General features: G+C 44.5%; 1 protein-coding gene across 1 annotated transcript in view; it reads right to left on the bottom strand.

The window, feature by feature from the left end:
* The window catches only part of RAB10 (RAB10, member RAS oncogene family), a 39,812-nt gene extending 20,991 nt beyond the window's left edge, over positions 1–18,821 (bottom strand). The window contains exon 1 of the mRNA XM_072985760.2: positions 18,041–18,821. Coding sequence (XP_072841861.1) covers positions 18,041–18,167 — 127 coding nt within the window. The 5' untranslated portion in view covers positions 18,168–18,821. The remainder of the gene's footprint in view (positions 1–18,040) is intronic.
* Positions 18,822–19,055: the final 234 nt, after the last annotated feature.

The following is a 19,055-nucleotide window of genomic DNA, read 5'->3' as shown; positions in this document are numbered from 1 at the left end:
AACCACGGACCAGTTGGGGAGGTGGCGCGCCCGCAGGGGGGGCAGAGCTCTCTTGCGCATATGCACATATCATGCATGGGCACCCTGCTCACACGCACAAGCATGCTCACAGGGCTGGAACGCGCTCACATGCGATGGCACTCAGAGGGCTGCCGCCCGCGCATGAGTACAGCAATAGCTCAGGGGATGGAATGCATTCACGCGTATGCGCACAGCAGCGCTCGCAGGGGGATTAGGAGATCTGTGTCCGCGGCCCAGTCCTGGATAGGCCGCGGACCGCTGTTGGGTCACGAACCGGGGGTTGGGGACCTCTGGTATAGTAGACAGAATAATGGACAAGGACTCAGGAGACTTGGGTTCAATTCTCTGACTCTGCTTTGGAAACTCACTGAGGTTGTGTAACTGGTAAAACCACTCCTTAAATAACTCACGTACCCTGAAAACTGTATTAGTGTGGCTATAAGTCAGTTCTGACTTCACAGCACATAACAATTAATCCATTCTATTCTATTCTTCTTCCAATAGTTTAAGACTAGTCAGCTTAACACCACAAATACCTGACAATAACAAAAAGGAAGATGGACAGAGATCCTTAAACATGACAATATGAACTGCAATAGAACAGCAGCAGTAAAACTTTCTAAGACTTAACCAAGCACCTTTATCTGAAGATGCAGGAGGTTGTACTCACACGTTTTGAAAAAAGCTTTTTCTTGATTTTTATCCCATAAATAAAACTTCTGGCACTCTGAAGAAGTGCTTGATTGCTACATGTTAAACACAATATTTAATGCAATTAAATGAATTCATTTATATACTGCACTATTCTGGGTGGTTTACAATAGAATAGAATAAAATAAACGAGCGTATAACAATAAGCTTATAAATAAATGATAAAGAGAGATAAAAATATTCAGAGAGATAAAAACCAATGGCACCAAATTGCAAAAATATTCTAAATAAATAATAAGTCAAGAAGGGTCATTTTCAGGGAAGGTTTCCCTAAAAAGCAGTGTTATAATCTGCCCTTCAAGCAGTTGGAGGGGGGCCAAACATAGTTCCACTGGGAGCTGGTTTCACAGACGACTTCTGTGCCTCCTCCAGAGTAGCTTCCCGGAGAAGCGTGGCCTGGGAGGATCTGGCGGGTCGGGCAGATGAGATTAGGAAGAGACACTCAGACAAGTAATGTGGCCCCAAACTGTGAAGTGCTTTACACATAAGCATCAAAACCTCGAACCTGATCTGGGACACAGCAAGTAAGCAGTGAAGAAAAGCCAGAATTGGAGTGCTGTGATGAAACTTGCTTGTGCCAGCCATCAGTCTGGTTGCTGCGTTCTGCACCTGATGTAGTCTCTGGATCAGCCTCAAGGGAAACCCCACGTAGACAGCACGGCCACAGTCAATCTGGGAGATGACCAGTGCTGACACCAGCATCCTGAAGGAATCCTCAGTTAGATACAGGCAGAGTTTAATACTGTAGTTAAATAGTTAAAATAACTATTTATTGTCCAGTGCTCCACCTTGCCTGGCAATTCTCGATTTCTTTCAGCCTGTGACACCAGATTTAGTGGACAAAGCACTTGACCGCTGTCGGGCCACCACCTCCTCCCTTGATCCTTGCCTGGCTTGGCTAATTAAAGCAGCCAGGCCTATAACAATGGAATGGGCCACTGCAATAATTAATGTGTCTCTCCAAGAGGGCAAGGTTCCCCTTGCCCTCAAGGAGACACTCATCAGGTCCATTAGGAAGAAACCAAACTTGGTGGCAGATGACACTGGAAATTAAAGGCCCCTCGCCAATGTTTCCTTCCTTAGCAAAGCGGTGGAGAGGGTGGTGGCAGACCAGCTTCAGATGCTTTTGGACGAAACCAATGCCCTGGACCCATTTCAGCCGGGCTTCAGGCCGCGCTATGGTACGGAAACGGTACTGGTCACACTGTTGGATGACCTGTTGAGGGAGGCCAATGGGGGCAATATGTCCTTGTTGGTCCTCCTTGACATCTCAGCCGCCTTTGATACCGTCGACCATGGTATCCTCCTGGGGAGGCTCTCCGGGCTGGGAATTGGTGACCTGGCACTCGCCTGACTCTGATCCTTTCTGAAGGACAAGAATGTTTCAGCCCCATGGAGTCTCAACTGTGGGGTTCCACAGGGGTCGATAATCTCTCCAATGATGTTCAATATCTACATGAGGCCGCTGGGTGGGGTCATCAGGGGTGTGGGGCATCGTGCCATCAGTATGCTGATGACACGCAGCTCTACATTTCCTTTTCACCTACTTCAGTGGATGCCATTCTGTCCCTTCAGCGCTGCCTGGAGACTGTACTGAAATGGATGCAGCTGAATGGGTTGAGGCTGAACCCGGACAAGACGGAGGTCTTGAGGGTGGGCGGTCCCTCCATCAGCGGTTTGTGTGACTCCCTTTCTTTTGGGGGGACGACCCTCACTGCAAAGAGTGAGGTTCATAGCTTGGGGATACATATGGACCCGGCGCTTACCATGGAAACCCAGGTGGCGTCCGTGGTCCGCTCTGCCTATTTTCATTTATGGCGGATTGCCCAGCTGCAACCATATCTTGATGGGGGGGGCTCACTACTCTTGTCCATGCGCTCATAATCTTAAGACTAGACCATTGTAATGCACTCTACGTGGGGCTGCATTTGAGATTAATGCGGAAACTTCCAATGGTGCAAAATGCGGCAACCAGGCTTCTTACTGGGATGAGAAAATATCAGCATATCTTCCCCCACCCTGGCTGCTTTGCATTGGTTGCCCATCCATTTCTGCATTGATTTCAAAGTGCTAATGATGACGTACAAAGCCCTAAACGGTTTGGGACCTCGATACTTGGCAGATCGTCTTCTCCCACCCAGGTCTACCCGAATCACTCAACAAAGCCAGCAGGGATGGCTGAGGGGCCTAACGCCGAGAGAGGCCCAGAAGGAAAGAACAAGAAACCGGGCCTTCTCGGCAGTGGCCCCTTGGCTATGGAATAGCCTCCCAACTGAAATCCGTCTGGCTCCCTCGCTGGGTGTTTTCAAAAGCCATTTAAAAACCTGGCTCTTTAAGAAGACCTTCCCTCCAGTCAATTAACTCTTTTTCTGTTTCTTTAATTTACCCCATCTTGGTAAGGTATATAGAAATAATTTATAGGATTTTATTATGTATGTCTATTGTTGTTTTATCTATGTAAGGCACCCCGAGTAGACTTTGCCTAGGGGGGCGGGGGCGGGGTAAAAGTCTAATAAAAGTAAATAAAAAGTAAAAGTAAAGTAACACCACCCACAAATCTACGTATTTGGGAGTGAACTAAACATCCACATCAACTACATTACAGGAAAATCAGGAGCACTCTGAATCACGCCAAAAAACCTGTAGCCCCAGCACTACACCAAAGAAGCAGGGCAGCTCTAAAAAGGGGGCAGGATGGAACACAAGCCAAAACATGTACTGATGTTGTAATTTGATTTGAAACAAATGGCAGCAACAGCAATCCAAAGAGCAAGCTATAGGCCCATCTAGACATGTTCTCAGTCCTTCATTATTCTCCCAATCTGGAGCCCATGGAATTACGGCCAGGAGATCAGGCCACCACAGGCACCACCAGGGGCTGGGTCAGCAGTGCTGATGTCCTCATATAAATAAATATACGTACTGCTGCTCTTCCTCTCCTCCTGGTTCAGTATACTTTTTTTCTTCACAATTCGTTATATCCTTCAATCACTACATTGCACCATGTTTTCCCAAAAATAAGACAGATTCTCATATTAATTTTTGCTTCAAAAAACGCATTAGGGCTTATTTTCAGGGAAACAGGGTAGTCACCTGGCCTTGTCCTACCAAATTCCCATAATCTTGCTATATCAACATTTGCCTTCCTGTGTCAAGTTCCTTTTATTTATTTGCCATGTTCTGTTCACTGGTATGGATTTTTGAAACTGTGGGTCATACCCTCCATCGCTACTTTAGAGGAGAGAGAGGAGGATACATATAATCTAGTAGCCCATTCTCCAATTTTGAGATTATTTAAAATTTATAAAAGTAAAATTTTGAATTATTAAAAGGTAATAAAAACAAACTGTACAAACCAATATATATAATACAGCACAAGAAAGAAAGAAAGAAAGAAAGAAAGAAAGAAAGAAAGAAAGAAAGAAAGAAAGAAAGGAAGGAAGGAAGGAAGTTAGGAAGGAAGTTAGGAAGGAAGGAAGGAAGGAAGGAAGGAAGGAAGGAAGGAAGGAAGGAAGGAAGGAAGGAGGGAAGGAGGGAAGGAGGGAAGGAGGGAAGGAAGGAAGGAAAAGAGAAGGAAGGAAGGAAGGAAGGAAGGAAGGAAGGAAGGAAGGAAGGAAGGAAGGAAGGAAGGAAGGAAGGAAGGAAGGAAAAGAGAAGGAAGGAAGGAAGGAAGGAAGGAAGGAAGGAAGGAAGGAAGGAAGGAAGGAAGGAAGGAAGGAAGTTAGGAAGGAAGTTAGGAAGGAAGTTAGGAAGTTAGGAAGGAAGGAAGGAAGGAAGGAAGGAAGGAAGGAAGGAAGGAAGGAAGGAAGGAAGGAAGGAAGGAAGGAAGGAAGGAAGAGAAACAACCATTGAAGAAGCAAAGTTATTCCCTGTCTCACAGCTGGTGCCAGGCTGTCATGGTTAAGAGGTCAGCTGGTATTATGCCATCACTGACCCACAGAAATAGTAGCAGGTCCAAACTGTTCCAAGAGTAACACTAACTGGAACTAAGCAGGCATCAGGGTTTGAAGACATTGCATGAAGTCTGAAGACAAACAGAGGCAGATCTAGTAAAGACAGGTAGTAAACCCTGAACTGCATGCAACTAAGGCCTGAAAGTTGGCACAGTCAAGACTTGTTGAAGAATACTTAGTTCAGTGACCTCTGTCTCTCCAACACACACAATTTTTTTTTTTACTAGAGTCAACAGCAGATAGAGTGATGGACCAGGACTCTGAAGAACAGGGTTTGAAAGCCCACTAAGCCATGGAAACTCACTGGGAGATTGGAAATGGTAAAGCCACTCCTTAAATATTTCACTTGCCTGGAAAGTTCTATGAGGGTCACTGTAAATCAGTTCCCATCTGACAGCACAGAACACACCCAAACAGCTACTGCAGGAGTGACCCTGAACTGAGCACAGCACAGGGAGGAGCCTGCTCAACCTTTTGCTTTACCGGGTTTCCTCTACTCACAACCAACCCTTTTACTCAGGCAGTCAAGGGGTGACAGATCCCTGCATCGTTTTTCTGTTGAGGACCAAAGGAACTAAAGGGGGGGGGGGAGATTGAGAAAAGAACCAATTCTTTTGTGTAACAAAAGTCGTGCTTGCTTTCCCTAGTACGTCACAGTTTGTGCTTAGCAAAAGTTAAGTGTAGAAATCTGAAAGTGGAAGCACCAGAGTGGCAGGGAAAGAAGAAAAGGCCAGGCTGGCAGGTTGCTGAATCTCCTTCTACATCCCTCGTGGAAAAGAGGAGCTCATGAGTGGATTGAGGTTTCCTTGGAAAGTCTGTGATATTTCTTACACAGCTAAGTGCATTGGTGGCTTAGGGTTGGAGGACAGAGTCCATGTATCCAGATACTTTTTTTTTACTTTTACTTTTATTGAATTTATACTCCGCCCCTCTAGACAAAGTCTACTCCAACACTGACTCCATTAATGCTTGGCACAGTGGGAATACTGGGGGTTCCCTGGTTTTTGTGTTTTTGGCAGAAGGTGGCTGACTGAGGTTCTTGTGGTGTATTGGTTATAATTTGTTTATGTATATTATCAGGGTGGGAATTGAAGAATGTCTGAGAGGGGTACAAAGTTTTCTCTTTCTGCAACTTCAGCTGAACAAATGAGTGTGAATGAAACTGTTTGAAACCAGTTAAGAAGTAACTAGTGCCCCGCTTGATCTAATTTTTTAAAAATAACTTTGGCTGTGTAATCTGCAAAGCAGGTTGCCTAAAATTGATATTTTAAAGATGGAAGAGGATGATACAGAAGATTTTCCAAAACCTTGCTCTCAGATCTTCCCTGATGCCATTAAATGCTCAGGAGATTTTGTTTAACCAGTTAATTTAGATTGTTCATGTGGAATCCAGACAAGAATCCAGAGAGAAGTCACTACCCTATATAAAACAGTACAATAATTACGCTGTAATCTGTTATTTTCCATAGTTAGGTTCCTTCCTAACTAACCACAGCCACCTTTACACAACAAGCTTCAAAGGTAAACTCAGAGATTTTGAACTCATTACCATATGTGTAAAGCAGCAACAGTTCTGTTGTGTCTGCTGTTGTTATCTACAGCCTGAGGTTCCTTTACCTATTAACCACTTTCACTTTTTACAAGAACAAAGCTTCAAATTTTATTTATTTATTTATTTTATTTATATCCTGCCTATCTAGACGATCAAGGCCACTCTAGGCAGCTTACAACAAGGGTACAACAATATATATAAAACCAATTTTACATGGGGAAAATCTATAACGAGATGGAAGAAGTACTAGGGAAAAGAAAGAAAGGAGAGATCAGGAATCAGCTAAGGGGAAGGCCTGCCGAAACATCAATGTTTTTAGGTGATTTTTAAGGAAACTACTTTTTAAGGATACTACTTTTCCTTTTCAAAGGAAAAGTAGTATCAAACTGAGGTCTAAAGTCATTACTAGTTATGAGATACCACACTGATTCACACCATTTCCAACTTGTGTCTACTAACCAACCACTGTCCTTTATTTTGAGGCCATGTATAAATATTTGTCACGTAGTCTCACTCTTATGTGTTAGGAAGTAGATCTGTCCAGAAAAAGCCACGTTAAAATACAGCAGTTAGTCTTTAAGTTGCCAATTTCTTCTTTATTTTTCCTTTTTCATTTGCTTTGTCTTGTTTTAACAGTGAACAATATTGCTGAAAACCAATATATCGCAATATATCAACACAAAACATACGAGGCACTGTAGATACTTATTTACACATAGATATAAAATGAGCATCTGACCCAACTCTGGGAGGCAATGGAAGACAGGTGGACCTGGCATGCCTTGGTCCATGGGGTCACGAAGAGTCAGACAGGACTTAATGACTAAACAACAACAAATAAAATGAGATGGCTTCCCTATTTTCTCAAGACTTTTGATGTGTGGCATGCCCTCTTGTTTGCTGCCAAAGCAAATTTTGCTGCTTGATAGGCAGTGGTTACATCCCTGCCTACAAACAGCAGACAAAGCTGGGCCAAGGGGTGGGAGGTCTATTACCCAAAAGGCAAGAATGCCAGCAAGAAATTGAGGTTTAAAAAAAAAAAAGAAAAGAAATTGAGTTCTGAGATACTCCTACAAAGGACAATTCAACAAATAATTGGGGGAGAATTAAAATGGTCACTGCTGATAGGTTTCAATTCCCCAACTCTTCTAAAGACAAGCATTTGGGATTCTCTGGGAGAATCTGGAGAAGCCTGCTGGAAACCTTGGGAGACCACAAGGGGCCTGGCACGTACAAACACAGCACCCACACTCACACACCATACTCTCGGGATCACTTCACAGAAATAAAATAGCCCTTCTGTCATATGAAACGAGCGTGACTGTGTCTGTCAGGCACACATCCTCTCTTTACTGGTGAGCTTGGGTGGCAAAACTCACTAACTGCAAAGCTGAATTAAAATCACTGATCAACAAGCGAGAGACAGCCGCACATTGGGGGGAGCCCCATGTTTGTAAAAGTCTAAAAATGTTTACACCGCATTCCCCCAAATCCTCCCCACAACATCCAAATAGCAGAGTGAAGTTTCAGCAGATCACGCCATGCTGGCTTTTCAGTTCAACAAAGGGAAAAGAGGAAAAGAATGAAGCACTGCAGGCCACAGCACTTCGCTAGGTGTGGATGTACTATAACATTTTGTTGCAGATCTCACATGCTTCCTTCCACTAGCAACCTCATGGCAAATACTAACCCTTATGCAGCCAAAATGGTATCATCCATCCATAAGAAAGAAAATATGTACAGACCTTAAGGAACCCTACATTTACAAGAATTGGGGGGGATCTGAAGAGGAAAAAACATGGGGGGTCTCAGAAAACACTGTCAGTCCTTAATGGATTGATTCTAGGTGCAAATAATACTCTTATCTAGCTGTAAATTAAAATGACTCAAAGGTCAGATTTGTACAATGGTTCAGGACATATTCAGAGTAAGTATCAATGGAAAACCTGACTCATCTCAATGATTTCAGCAAGGGGTTGGGTTTGATGGCCTTATAGGCCCCTTCCAACTCCATCTCTTATTTGATTATTTAAAGCAGTTTTTCTTTCTGATGGAAACTGGCTTGCTTTGAAAATTCAGTCCCTTCACCCTCCCTATTTATGTGTCTACTCCACTAACCAGTATAAAAATCAAAAACAACAGACAAGTTGAAGGGTATCTGTTTCTTATCTGTTAACAGACATTGTTTAGTACTGATTGTCTTTTCTGTAAAGTTTGATGAACCACCCAGTTTTTAAAGTTGTGTCAATATCTCATTTAGCTTGAAAGCCCTATTAGGATGGCCATAAGCCTTAAAAGCCTGCAGGAAAACAATGGTCTTTACCTGAAAACTGAAGGACAAGATTTGATCAAAGTGTGTTTAAGAAAGAACGCAAGACTGGGGAACTAAAACAGACTAGCTAACAACGGAAGCTGCTTGCTGCTGCCCAGGACAGATCTTTGATCTGAGTGAACATAATCCTGTATGCAATATTTTTTAATACTCTCAGCTTCTAACGTGCCTGCTGAAAGGGTGTTTAAGAAACAGGCACATTCAACAGGCATGTTAGGAGCTGAGAGTATAGTAAAATTTTGCATGTTTTCACAGTTCTGAATACTATTAAGTAAAATAGCCGGTCACTGATGTCACAGCTAACCTGTTCTATGATTTTCTTTAAAAAAATGCAGGAAGAACAGGGCTGCTGCCGTACATTCCCATGATTGTCATGTCTGACAGATCAGCAGGATTGGCCTTGATGGGAGGAAGGATTCTAGTTCTGTCTGACTGGCAGCTAACTGATAGAGATGAAGGCAGTTTTACATTCTTGCTATGTACCTGGGCAGCAACAGTACTGTAGGAAAAAATTAATAGGCTTCTCTCCTCTAATAAGGTTTTGCTCCACACGTAACCATACCTCAAGAGGGAATGATGCTCCCAGTGCATATTCTGGTATGGCAGTGCACAAACCTAAGCACAAAAGCCACTTCTACTATTAGTCTTCAGTGTCTCCTATTTCAACTCCCAGGGCTGCAAAGAAGGAGTGGGATACTTTACTTGCAAGGTCCCAAGTTTTTAAGCCTTCAGGACAAGAAGCTGGCTCAAATCTGATGCTCAGCTACTTAAACAAAAGTACTTCGGCCCATGCCCCTTTGCTCGGGAAGCCAGCAGGCCTAACACTTACAATACGCTTGTCCAAACAACTTCACCAAGTTACCCACCAAGTTATATAGTTAATGAACTATGCCAAACATCCAGCTATTATTTGTGAAAATGGAGAAGCTGAACATATACGATACACTAACAGAGTTCTTTCTGCTCCTTATCATGGAAGGAGAATTATATGTGCCCTGTATTGTGACTCTATGTTGTCACCTAAGCTCACCATCATATTCAACAACTGCAGTAATCCAGAGTTATCATTTACTCAGCTAATACCAACAGTTACTAATCGCTACTCTCTAAATTCAACCAGAACTACCCTACAAGGCCTTCAGATCAGAACTCAGCACCTGTCATGAATAACCAAAGAAAACGCTACCTATGCCATGCAGCTTGCCTTCTTCTCTCTGTTGTTTCTTGATTTGTTTTTTAAAGCTAATGCAAAGCACCTGAGGCAGACAAGAACCTCACATGCTCCCAATCAGATGCCGCATTCCCAGACCCGCTATCAAGCACACCTGTCATTAAACGGTGAACCAGATGAACCCATGGCCTGGTCCACCAACAGCCTTTCCACCTTTCCAATTACAACTGCCTTCTGCCGTGGCAATAACTCAAAAGAAGCTTAATTCAGTTTGCTGATCATCCAAAAGCCAGCTCCTTAAATATTGATTCTATTTTTTTGCCCCCACATTCCATTCTGCCTGTGACCCAGCGACCGCTCCAACTTCGAAAGACAGCCAACTGCTCACGAGTACTAACAGGATATTTGATCAGATCTAGTAACATGAGTACATACATGCAAGTGCACAGATGTGAAAGTGAAACTTCCATGCAGTTCCACGTCTCCTCAAAAATCCTATCATATCTTTCCTCTCCCAAGGGGGAAACAACAACCGCTCAACTGACAAATCAAAACAAAGATAGCTGTGCTTGTCCACGAAAAACACTACAGTTGGGCAATGTTCTGTTATGAGGCCAAACAAAATGCTATGAGAGGGGCCACCATTTCCTTTACTATTTCATCAAATCTATCCTTGAAATGAACCCTTTCTAAAAAGCTATTTCGATGAAAAGCTCTTCTTTCATGGCTTTTAGCTGCGCTTATTTATCAGAAAATTATCAGCCTACTCACATCTGAAAGAGTTTTTTTTTTAAAAAGTTAGATCTACCATGAAATACTATTTTCTGCAGTGGAAGGATGATAATTGAATTCCACTGCCCAACACAAAAATACAACAAATGTTACGGTCAGCAAAGGACAGAAGGGATCCCCTCACCACTGCAGGAGTATACCGGATACCTTGCAGTAGTAGACAGGTATATATTGGAACCACAAAATGCAGCATCTGCTCCAGAATCAAAGAATATGAGAAACACTTCAGACTAAAACAACCAGAAAAATCTGCAGCAGCTGAACATGCCCTAAAACAAACTGGACATGAAATTCTATTTCAAAATACTGAAATACTGGACAACACCAGCAATCATTACGTCAGACTGCACACGGAAGCCATTGAAATCCACAAGCACCAGCAGAACTTCAACAAAAAAGAGGAAAGTTTGAAACTCAACAAAACTTGGCTCCCAGTTCTCAAAAATACAGTGTGCAAAAGGTCAACGAACTCTACCCAGCCACAAGGACAGGGGATCACTACACACAAAAGACCAACTAATGACACCCATCAACATCAGTGACAGATAATTTCTTCTCCTTAGCACAACAATACACCCACACACTAATCACCCATGTACGGAAAAAGACAAAAGCCTATCTCACAGCCATAAACACTGCACTCCCAAGTCAACTACACCAGAGCACAGAGTGCTGTCCTCTGAAGATGACGGCCACAGAGATTGGCAAAACATTAGGAAGAACAACCTTCAGAACACGGCCAAAAAGCCTGAAAAACCCACAACAACCAATTTAATTATAGTTAAAATTTCACATAGTCACTTATTTCCTTATTTAATCCTTTGCCTTTCTCTCAGAATGTGAAGCTAAAGCAATTTACAGAACAATTGAAAAGCACTAGAAAAATTAGAATACAATAAAATTGCAAACACTAGAGTAGAATTAAATTACTGTTATTAAAATTCAATTAAGACGGAAACAGTTTAAATCATTTCGCTAAAATACTACTAGTAGCTGGTCTTTAAATAGAAAAAGAAAGCCAAATCTTATAACTTGAGGCTCTTAATTGGCAGGTGATTGCCTGCGATTGATTGGGAGCAAATTTAGAAAAGGCCCTTTCACATGTCCCACAAAACAGGCTTCTAAAAGTCAGGAGACAACAAGGGCTTCCCCCTGCAGAACTCAATATTTGGGTAGGAGACTACATTATTTCAGATAGCTTGGACCCAAGTCATATAGGGCTCTGCAGCAAGGTGGACCTAGTTTAAATCAAACTTATATAAATCAAACTGATTCTATTCAAAATTTATTTTTAAAAAAAAAAATCAATGTTTGACCATTTAAATCAAACATTTTTATTTAAATTGTAATTTAAATTGTTATTTAAATCAATTTGATTTTTATCCAACCTACTTTGTAAGTCATAAGTGGCACTTTGAACTTGGCACAGAAACAGACCGGAATCTCTAAAAGACAGATTCCATGCTAGCATCACAGTACTGGAAAGGACATAGATGGGATTCACAAAGTGTGATTTTTACTGCCTTTCTGCTGACAGTCGCTGTCTGCAAACAGCACCACTTCTATGCCTGTAAAGCCACCAAACGGCTATTTTAGGAGGACAGATAAAAACAAGATCAAGAACATTTGTTATGTACTCCGCCTAGAGTTGTCGAAATGACTAGATAGGCGGGGTATAAATACAATAAATAAATAAATACTCTGAGGTCTGAGATGAAATGCTCTGAACAAGTGCTCTGCTGGGCACAGGAACTACCCTGTTTTCCCGAAAATAAAACCTAACCTGAAAGTAAACCCTACTATGATTTTTCAGGACGCTTGTAATAGAAGCCCTACCCACAAAATAAGCCACAGTTAAGTGAAAGCCCACCCTCCACCATTGTGCAGCAACCAGAAGATGTGATTGTATTTGAATAAATGTAGATTGTTGTACATGGAAAAAATAAAGCATCACCTGAAAATAAGCTCTATTGATTTTTTTGGAGCAAAAATTAATATAAGACCCTGTCTTATTTTCGGGGAAACAGGTACTATGAGGTCCAAGGCCATGCCTTCCTCCAGAACTGCCGTCTTGTAGTGCTTCAACAGGGAGAGGGACAGGGAGTGTGTAGCAAAGTCTGCACTGTTTTGCTCCTGCGTTGTTCCCTGTGTCCCTCCAGCCACTCTGGAGAATTGGTGTTGATACCACCTGTGAAATGGGACATAGCAGTGCCCTTCTTACAGATGGGACAGTCCTAGGGCAACCCTGAGAACAGGCATTGGCTACATAGACAAGAACCAGTAATGGCCTTCACAGAAATAAAGGCTTCTTTGGGCACTACCTACATAAGCTTTCTGTGATACCTTATGGATATAATGGGCTCCTGCTCAACACTGTGACTGCTGATCTGCGAGATTCCTCAGGGTTCTGTTTTGTCCCTGATGATATTAAACATCCACATGAAACTTTTGGAAATTATCCAGAATTCAGTCAGTGCTTTGGTGTTACCAGTATGCAGATGACACCCTTTGGTCACCTAAATCTGAGGAAGCTACACTGGCTTCAGATCAGAGTTTGATATCAGTAATGGACGGGATGAAGGTGCATAAACTGAAACTTAATCCAGACTGCCCCTGGTCAGTCAAAAGGATTGAAGCTGGATTGAGTGATGCTCCCCTGAAAACTCAGGTGCGAAGCTTGGGGGTGCTCCTGGCTTCGTCCCCGAGTCTGGATGTCCAGGTTCCAGCCATGGCCAGCAATGCTTTTGTACAATTAAAACTAGTGTGCTAGCTGTGCCCATTCCCGGAGAGGGTCTGATCCAGCCACAGTGACACAAGCCTTAGTCACATCCTGGTTGGATTACTGTCAATGCACTCTATGTGGGGTTACCCTTGCATGGGAGGAAAGACTGGACCCATCTTTTCTTTGCTTCTGCAAGGCAGGCGAAGACCTTTCTCTTCAAGGAAGCTTCCCCTTAGTGACTGGCTAACTTAGTGGGGTTTTAAATAGATTGCTGTGCCTTATTGGCTTTGAGTGTGTTTTAATGCTGCTTTCCTAGTATAAGGTTCATTTGATCCATTTTAGTACTTACATACTCACTGTTGTTAGCTTTAAACAGTTTAATGATGTAAGCCACCTTGGGTCCTTTTTAGGGAGAAAAGCTGGATAAAAATATATTTTAAATGAATGAAAGTATATTCTCAGTTTGTCTGTTACACTCTTTACAGAGGCTTTCTATGGCATCCTCACATGAATTAGCTAATTTGTGCTACCTGTCCAATTATGGTTGATGCCCTTGATCTGCTTGGTTTATGTTTTCAATTAATTTGATTTTATGGCTGTACCCTTTATTGCTTATATTTGTTGTTATATTACTGTATTTGCTTTCATATGACAGTTAATCACCTAGATTAGTGCTTTGCACTTACCAGGCAGTATAAATGTTTAAGAAATCAAGAATTTTTCTTGGAACACCATATTCTGTTCCAAAAACCAAAAAAGCTCAAAAAAGGCATGGTTTGAACCACAGTTACCTTAAGTCATGGATGGCAAACACATAGGTAACAAATCCCACTCATGTCCTCCTCTGAATCTCTGTCAGACTGAATTTGCCACTAGAGTAGCAGAACAACCCTCCTTCTGATGTTCCTTTTTTCCCTTAAAAAAAGGGTGCACCTTGCTTTAAAGCGCATAGCATTGTTTCCGTTGTTATTTCAACCACAGCAACTTATGTGATTACATTCTGCCCCAGTGAATTCAAATTATGTCAATACACCCCTCCCAAAAGTTGCTCATCCCTGCATGAAACCATAATTTCAGGGATTGCCTGAACAAAACCACTACGTCAGAAAAAGCACAGTCAGATGCTGCAGTTTTTAGATGTCATTATTTTACTGTAGAGCTCAATGTCCAAGTACAAATTACAAGAGCAATCATGATTTCTTAATTGAGGCCAAGACCTGTTTAACACAGCACATGAGGCTTACCAGAATCTTCAACTCACAAATACTAAGCTGGTGGTCAGCTTGGATAACTGTTGCTCACAGAACAGTCCTCAGAGCCACTCATTTAAAAAATAAGGACAGACACTTGGCTTCCATCCCATTTCATCACATTATCTCTCAGGGCAGACTTCCTTACAGGTGTAGACAAGCAGTCTCTCTCAAAGATGCTGAAAAGCACTTAGTGGAAACAATACCCATTCTAACACTTGCAAAACACTTGCATCTAGATAAGAAACCAAATATGCAGCGCCATGTCATCTATGCTGATACAGGCTGAGCAATATCTGGAAGTAGCAGCAAAAGGCGAGGGTCTCTGGGGGTTCTGTCAACCCAGTACCTTTGCACCACAAACTAGCTAAAACCATTTTTAGTGGCGAGTCACTCAAGCTATAAATCTAGTTTGATGCCAGCTGTCAACAAGATCATTTGCACCCTGTTGAGCAGGACATTCTCTGGCATGCAAAACATTAATATCCACATCCAAATATTCCCAAAACACATACATATCTGAAGAACATAGCTGGAGAACAGACTAACCCCATGACAAATCGGACATCTGGTAAGGAAAGATTCTTACCAGCCCACCATAATATTGGCAAACTAAATACTGTGCTTAGCATATAAGTGTGAAACTAATGGAAATCATCATTCTCCACACAGGGCAATACAAGGTGGGCTACCTGAAATGTCACCTCTGGCAGCTGAAGACAACTCCCCTCCCTTTCAAGGAACTCATGATGACTCGGGGATTTTAGCACTGGACTTTATTTATAGCAACACTAGCTAGGGTTCTGAAATCACTTGCTCTACTCTCAGTAATTCACTTTTTAAGCAGAAATTCAGCTAAAAATAAACAAAGTGTCCTAAATCACTGGCAAACTAAAAGGTGAACCAGAACATTGGCCAAAAGCACAATGCCCTTCATGGGAAGATCCAGCATTCCCTTGAAGTGAAACGTGTCTGATATTATACCAGATCAATAAGCCTAGGAGTTCAGCTCTTGCTAAGTGAGGCGGGCACTTCTGATGTTCTGCCAAACACAGAAAAAAGAAGATAAGACTGCTTGTTGAAAGGGCCCCAAACAAAACCAAACATGAAGGCATGTAAGTAGAAGAGGACAGAAGTGCCCTAATTTCACCTGCTGGCCTGACATTTCAGTTTCATACTTTTTTAGGGACAGGCTTTATGGTTTCTATAGAAAAGGTATGGTTTTACAAGTGCTACATAACATTACAGCCTCCCAGCACCTGAGTATCAGAGGTTTGTCCAACTGATACTACTTAAATGTGTATGACTCACATGCAATTAGAGGCAGCTCCCTATTAAGCCCACACTCAATTAAAAACCCAGGTTTTCCTCTCAATGGCAGGCTTCTTTTGCCAAGCTCCTAAAACTTTTACATCCTGCCTTTTTTCTAAACAGGACCCAAGGCAGCTTACAGAATTAGGTATGCAGCCTTTGCTAATTGAGGTAAGTGCTCCTGATGTTTTCCCAAATACAGAAAATGTGTTTCTCGTATGTCAAGATTGTAGGAAGCCAATTATAGCCAAGAGGAAACTCAAACACTTCAAATAGGACAAACCTGACAAAAATCAGTCAAGTACTAACAAGTGCAAGTAGTATGCATAATCCTAAACAACTGTCTTCAGTTAGATCTTAGAGTGGGGTGGGGTGGGGGAATCCAGCTCCACAATGAACAGGAATTTTCAAAATCATGAGCTCCATCCTCTGTTCTGTAATGAAATACCTTGGAATCTAGGAATTACAACCTGGACAAGGTTACAAATCTAACAGGAAACATCCCTTCTCCCACAATATAGGTCAGGAGGACATCAGAGCAGTGAGCAACTCCAAAGCTTAGCAACTGCTTAAAAGCACCACAGATCTGACAGTCATTTAATTAAAATGAGTCAAGTGTTTTACAATACAAACACTGAAGCACCACAATCTCTGTCAGACTTATGCAACCTGATGATACAGCTGAGAATTCCCAACATATTGGTAACACAGACTGTGACTAACTGGTGCACTAACCAGGAAACAAAGTCAAACTTCTGCTTATAGCTTTGAGACCTTACAGGAAATATACAGTACTCCAATAATAAAGTGGATAAGTCAATAACATTAGTTTAATTCAGTTCTTTGGCAGGAAATGAGACCTGTGTGTAAATAAGGTGCATAGGTTCTGCTTTCAGCTATCAAGACTACATCTTCCATAAGACACATTTTTCTGCTTTCTTTATGCGTTCATGTGATCCCTTAAGTCTAGAAATGTCTGCATAATTCCATGTACTGTGCCCATCGTTCAGCAAACTAAGGATTTCTCTTTCCATGTTAACATCTGTACAGTCCAGACATGTCATAAAGAACTCACACAGCTTGGAAACAGTGCAGAAAAGACAAGCAGATTAGAGTCAGACCAAGCCACACCTATCTAAAAGAGCCCACTTGGCCAGCAAACAAAGCAAAACATAAGCCCCAATTGTCTGCAAGATAATCTTCCTTAATTTCTGATAAGCCTACCACACCTATCCTGCTGTTTCCTAGCTAGGGAGTCGCTGATGCGCCAGAGAACAAGAAACTCCAAGCCTCCTCAGCCTAACCGGCTACAGCTGAAGCCCTGCAAATAAACCTTAAAATAATTCTTGCACTTAGACCCACTTTGGCCTGAAATCAACACAAGCTCCTCAGCCCAGAAATGTAAGACTCAATGTACTCCCAGTTTTGGCAGCTGTTCCCTCCCTGCTGGTGGTGTTCAGAGGCTGGAAGGGTATGTCCCAGGAGCCCAGAAAACAGACTGAAGATCAGATGGGATGCGAAGGAGGAAAAGACTTCATGAGGTGGAGAGCAGCAGCAGCAGCAGCATCTCTGTGGCAAGAGGGTGTGGCAGCACCAGGTGTGGGGGAATGTCGGAAGATGCTGAGGTCAGTCCAAGGAGCCAGGGGGGCCACCCGAAAAGGGTATATTCGCCCTCGTGGATACGAAGCAGGCTTAGAAGAAGGGGCACAAAGGAAGAAAGAGAGGAGGAGCTCCGGAATGTCTGCGTGTGGGTGCAAATCTCGGGGAATCAAGAGCCTGGGGAAGTCCCGAAGTGGCTGCCGGGGGGGGGGGTCGTCGTCTGCTTTCTGCGTGTTGGTGGGTTGTAATTGTAACAGGGCAAGCCGGAGAGGCACTTCCCTCCCTCCCCCCCTCCTCATATACACAAAGACACACACGAGAGGAGCCCTTTAGCAAAAAAAAAAAAAGCAAGTGGCCAGTCGGCGGCCACCTCAAGCCCACCTGGGGCGCCCCACCGAGAGGACGGGGGGGGGGGAGAACGACGACAGGGTGCATCTTGGCCAGAGAGAGGTGGGCGTGGGGGGGCTCTGCCGCCCTAGAGAGAGAGAGACCCCCCCTTGGGGGAGACCCGGCGGAGGCAAGTAAGGCGGGTGAGGGTCTCTCTGGGGGGGGCAGACCCCCACCCCACCCCACCCCCCGGACCGACCCCTTCTCCTCCCCCTCCCATCCTCCTCCCCCTTCCTCACCGATGGTGGAGATGAAGGTGGTGTTGAAGGCATCGTCGGAGAAGCGGAAGAGGACGCAGGTCTTGCCCACGCCCGAGTCGCCGATCAGCAGCAGCTTGAAGAGCAGGTCGTAGGTTTTCTTCGCCATCGGGGACCCCCCGCGCCAAGCGCTCCCGCCGCCCACGCCCGACCACGACCACGACCGCGACGAGGACGACGCCTCCTCGCCAGGCTCCGCCGCCTCGCCTCGCCTCGCCTCTTCCCTGGCCCGGCCCGGCCCTCCTCTCCCGGCCTGGCCCACAAGGCCCCTGGCCGGCAACCGAGAGAGTGCGGGAGAGCGCGCGCGAGGGGGGAGAGAGAGAGAGAGAGGGAGCGAGCGGGCGGGCACGCGCACAGGCCGGGGGGAGCCTTCTTTCTCTCTCTCTTTCTTTCCTTCCCCTCCCCCCCTTTAACCCCACTTCCAACGCAGGGGAGGCACAAAATGGCGGCCCCGGAGGCAGAAGCCGGGCCGGGTTCGGCGGCGCCGGAGCGGAAGGGCCCCTCACGGGTGGGCGGCGGCAGCGGGGCGGAGCGGGAGGAAGGAGAAGAAGCAGGAGGAGGCGGCGGCGCTGGGCTTCATGCCCCTCCTTTTCCCCCTCAGGCTCGGCTCCCTCAGGCAGGCAGGCGGGCGGAAGAGCGAGCCTTTGCCGCCTCTCTCTCTCTCTCTGAGGCAGGCAGGCAGGCAGGGAAGCAAGCAAGCGCGTGCTCGCTCCTGAGGGAGGGAAGGGAGCGAGCAGGCCTCACGCACTGAGGGACGAGGACGGTCCTGCGCACGCGCAAGGCCGCGAGGAGGAAGGCGAGGGGAAGGAAGAAGAGAGAGCGCGCGCCCGCTGGCTGGCCGGCTGGCTGTCTCGCCGGCCGCTCCCTTTCCTGCTCGCTCCCGCCGCTCGCACGCATGCGCAAAGCGCCGCGTCTGGGGCGAGTCCGGCTCACGGGAGGGCCTTTCTACGCGTGCGCAAACAGAAGGGGGCCAGGACTGCATGCACGGCAGCGTGCG

The sequence above is a fragment of the Pogona vitticeps genome, chromosome 1 (genome assembly GCF_051106095.1).
Source record: "Pogona vitticeps strain Pit_001003342236 chromosome 1, PviZW2.1, whole genome shotgun sequence".
NCBI lineage: Eukaryota > Metazoa > Chordata > Lepidosauria > Squamata > Agamidae > Pogona > Pogona vitticeps.
This window is presented reverse-complemented; position numbering and strand designations above follow the sequence as displayed.